The sequence below is a fragment of the Triticum aestivum genome, chromosome 2A, assembly GCF_018294505.1.
Source record: "Triticum aestivum cultivar Chinese Spring chromosome 2A, IWGSC CS RefSeq v2.1, whole genome shotgun sequence".
NCBI lineage: Eukaryota > Viridiplantae > Streptophyta > Magnoliopsida > Poales > Poaceae > Triticum > Triticum aestivum.
The window spans coordinates 88636193-88640435 of record NC_057797.1 but is presented as its reverse complement, the minus strand read 5'-3'; the positions used below and the strand labels follow the sequence as shown (position 1 = coordinate 88640435).

Sequence of the window (4243 nt, the reverse complement as noted above, 5' to 3'; positions counted from 1 at the left end):
ACACTCCTTATCAAAATCAATAAATGTTTCCAAAATTCGTTAACTTTTCTTCAAAATATGATGAACATTTTTGAAATCGATGAATTATTTTTTATGAACTTTTCTCGTGAATTTATGAGTCAACAACCTGAGCAGTGATCCATGTTGGTGGTCAAAGGTCAACCAGCATAGTTTTTATACAAGTTAACCAGCGATCCTGTCATGTGAAAAAAAAAACTAACGATCGTGGGGACGAGCGATCCAGGGAATCGAAAGAAAGCTCGTGTATATGGGCCGGCCCACGAGGGGCGTGCGTTGCGGGCGCAGATATCGCCCAACAGGAGGTCTCCTGGGCACAGCCTTTAGGCTCTGCATTTCTATTTGCTGTTGGGCTCTCATCCCCTCTGAGAAAGAACTCTCCTAATAAAAAGCTCGCAATATTTTTTCGAAAACAAAAGCTCACATCTTCTCCAAAAAAACACTCGCAACAGTAGAAAATATTAGATGGAAACCCTGTTACAGTGGAAACATGTACAAATTCAAGCTCAAAATCATTTGGGAGGTATGAACAATAAAAAATTCAGCAATGAACAGTGACAAAAAGGTGCAACATTTTTTTGACACGTCATGCTCGGGAGGAAATGTATTTGCTAGGTGATAGTATCTTGTATTCATGATAATGATACGAAAATATGGTGTTAAATAACATATTTTAGGATTAGGAAATCCACCATTTTTTTGTTAAAATGACATCTTGGATATACGATTATATTACGTCCAGCTCCATGTGCTTTCACTCAAAATCTTTCTGGGCGAAAGTGATTTTATTCATTTATTTTGCTCATTTAATGGACATGGTTGTTGGCATGTTCCAACTCAGAATGGTTGATTGATTTTGTATATTCATTATTCATCAGTCTAATCAAGCAACTTAGCTAGTTCGATGAGGTTAGGAATGAACACCAAAATAAAAACGTTCTGAAGGAAAAACACATAAGAAAAACAACTGACTTCAGAATGGTCCAGAAAGAAGTTCACAAAGATCTTGGAAAATGTAGAAGTAAATAAGTTCAGAATATGTTTGTATACGTAAATAAGTTCAAAATATGTTTGTATACTTAAAGAAGTTCAGTAAGATCTTGGAAATTGTTTCATCATTCAAATCAGAAAAATGCAGCAGAACTGCAGAAAAAGGCATTTTTTCGTCACTGAACACCCAACGGAAAAAATGCAGCAAGAAACTAGTACTTTCCGCCCGAGAAAAAAAAACATGATCCACAGGAGAAGCTTCCACATATACGTTCCCCATGCATGCATGATGAAGAACAGTAGCAAAGAATTGACCAACAATGCAACATTACCTCTGTACTGACATACTTATCATTTAGTTTCAGTTTAATGATGAATATGCAGTACTCGTTCAGTTTCTCGTGGGAAAAAGCATACATCATTATAATTGTTTTGTAAAAACCAACTTAACATGGGTAAATGTGCTAACAGAGCAAACTGAAAGCAGCATGCTCTGTGCCACATTTGCATATGGATTCAGAGAAATTGTTCACGATGCACAGATTTTGGCAGCATTCTTGCTTGAAGAGAAAAATATATTTAAAAAGGAAATTATGTCTTCTAGAATGATTTGGCATTCAAGCACGCAAAAGTTCCAACAAAATTATAATTTGCTGTCTCCCATGGGCGTAGTAACCATATTGTCTTAATATGCCTATAAAATTCAGTTTTCATGCACTGCAAGAATATGAATCACCTGATAGGTGATAGCAAAGTTTTAAATATCATCAGGTTCTTCTGAGCATGTTGTCGCTCCTTTAAAAGTAACAAATTAAATCGATTCCAAGCAATGCCCAATGGTACAAGCGCAATATTTGGTTGCTTGGGGAAGATGTTAGGATAGACAGTGGAATTTGTAATGTTCAAATGAACAGGAAAATTTCTCAAGGAGCTAGAGAAGGTAAGACTGCTGTTGCGCCGAATCCTTTTTCACATTAGAAAAGCCCAACCTATTTGCCAAACAGCTGCAACCTATTTGACAATCAGATTGCAGTATCTGTAACCATAAAGTCTGTCTTCAAACTCCCCCAAACATGTCCATGCACTTCACAACTCAACAAAGTATTGTGAAATCATAGGTGCATCCATCGGATCGTACCTCGTGTACATACTTTTCTGACAAGAGCAACGGCGTGTTTTAAGACGCATAGAAACATAAAAATAAATAGAGTTACTCAAATGCTCTGCTCAAATTCAGGCCAACAATATTTCATTCATATCTGATATTGATTACAATATGACTCGATAGTCGGTACATCAAGGACTTGCTTAGCTTAAAGCTTCACTCACACATACACACAAGAGTTCACCAACCAATGCTACTCATCAGAAACTGCAACTTTAACTCACCACGACGCCAGTGCCTAAGAATCCAATTCAGCCAAGATTAATTTTACAGGAGAGTCAGCATAGTCTCCAAACGCTAGGCAGCTCACATGATTACTGTGTGTATCGACAAGTTCAATTCTACTCCTTTTTCCTGCTACAAGCCGGGTAGCAAACGGGCATTTTGCATTTTGCGGCGAGTGCGTTTTATGCTCTGTCTCGTGCGGGAATTGCAGTACATGAGTTTCCTTTTTAGGCTCATCTGCTTTACTTTGATTTATTGAAAATGCCCTTTATTCACTTAAACCCTTAACTTAGGACCAGGTGTGGATGCAGTGGTAACTATGTCGTACACATCTTAACAAGGTTTTTGCTGCCTAGACTAGATGGAGACTCTGCTGACACTCTAGTAAAATTACTAATGACTGAACGGGATTCAAAGAACACTAGAAATCTTGGTAAGCAAGTGCAGAACCTAGAGGGACAAAGATTAAATGAAACTTATGTGTGCATGGTTTAGGAAGCAACTAAAAGACTAGGGAAGGCGTAATACCACTGGACGCAGCCAAGGAATTGGTTGCTTCCTTGGTGCTGCAACAGCAATGACAGGCAATGGCGATTGGTTTTGCTTCGGAACCTTGCAGCTGAGCTCCCCCATCCCCCTTCTTGCGCGCAGAGTTGAAGCTGGAGCCGTCTTCTTCACACCGGGCACAGCAGCAGTGACAGGCAATGGTGTTGAGCCGACGAAAGAGCGAGCCTTGGAAGCGACGGGACGAGAGACCTTCTTCACGGGCGCAACAGTAGTGGCAGGCAGGCAGAGTGGAGCCTTGGAAGCCGGGCGCTTGCGGTGGTGGCAAGCGGACTCCTCGTCTTGAGCCATCTGGCGTCCACGGGCACGGATGGCGCACCGGACACTAACGGGCTCAGTGCCAGCAGCGGCCAGCAAGGTGGTGGCAGGCCCAGGGCGCGCGGCGACGGCAACATCGGAGGCATGGAAAGCGATGGGCGCCGTCGGCGCTGGGCTAGGTTCTCCGTGGTCGACACCCTTGAGGTGGTGAACGAGTTGGCACTAGGCACGGACGGGATCAGCACGGGCGGCGGTGGCTGGAGCAGCGACACCAGATGCGCCCGTGGCGGCGTGGCGACGGGGACGCCCTCCGTGGTGGACGCCGTGGTGGCGGAGTTCTTGGACGGCTGCGGCGGCCTCCTTGGCGAGGCCGTCTTCCTGGAGACGGCGCTGGAAGTCGGCGTCCCAGCGGGCGAGGGACTCCCGGGACTCACCGGAGGCCTTGGCCAGGCTGTGCTTGGTCCAGTACTGGAGCACCCTCTCGAGGGCGCGCGAGGGCACCCGCATCTCCAGCGGGCGGGCTTGGGCGGCGGCCGGGCGATAGTCCCACGCCGGAGCGACGAGCACCTTGCCGTCGGCGCTGCGGAGCTGGAGCACCTTGGCCGCCATCGATGGCGTGCCTAGGTCTGGAGATCGGGAAGGTGGGCGAGCAGATCGAACTGGAGCTGCTGCTCCCGCCGCCGCTGCCCATTTATTCAGGGGTGAGCTCCTGATTCTTGCCCAACTCGGATTGGAACTGTCGCCGGCTGGATTGGAACTGGGATCGAACTCAAGCTCGACCGCGGCAATCTCACGCGCTGTTTTTAACTGAAGAAATAAGAAGTAGAACGTCTTCAGTTTCTCAGTCAATAAATATGATTTCTTCAGTTAAAAGACCTGGACGCCTCTGCATCCTATTGACGAATTTCTATCATAAATAGGAAGAGGATGGAAAAGGCAGATAGAAAATTCATTTTAGGGAAATTCGGTGGTTCAAAAATCAATCTTAGTTTGTATTGGTTTTAAGCACATCCCAAAATGAGG

General features: G+C 44.9%; 1 protein-coding gene across 1 annotated transcript; it reads right to left on the bottom strand.

Moving 5' to 3' along the window:
* Positions 1-2240: 2240 nt before the first annotated feature.
* LOC123184869 (uncharacterized) lies at positions 2241-4043 on the bottom strand. The gene has a single exon (XM_044596916.1). It carries the CDS (start codon positions 3827-3829, stop codon positions 3443-3445), a length of 387 nt encoding a protein of 128 aa, XP_044452851.1. The 5' UTR covers positions 3830-4043; the 3' UTR covers positions 2241-3442.
* Positions 4044-4243: the final 200 nt, after the last annotated feature.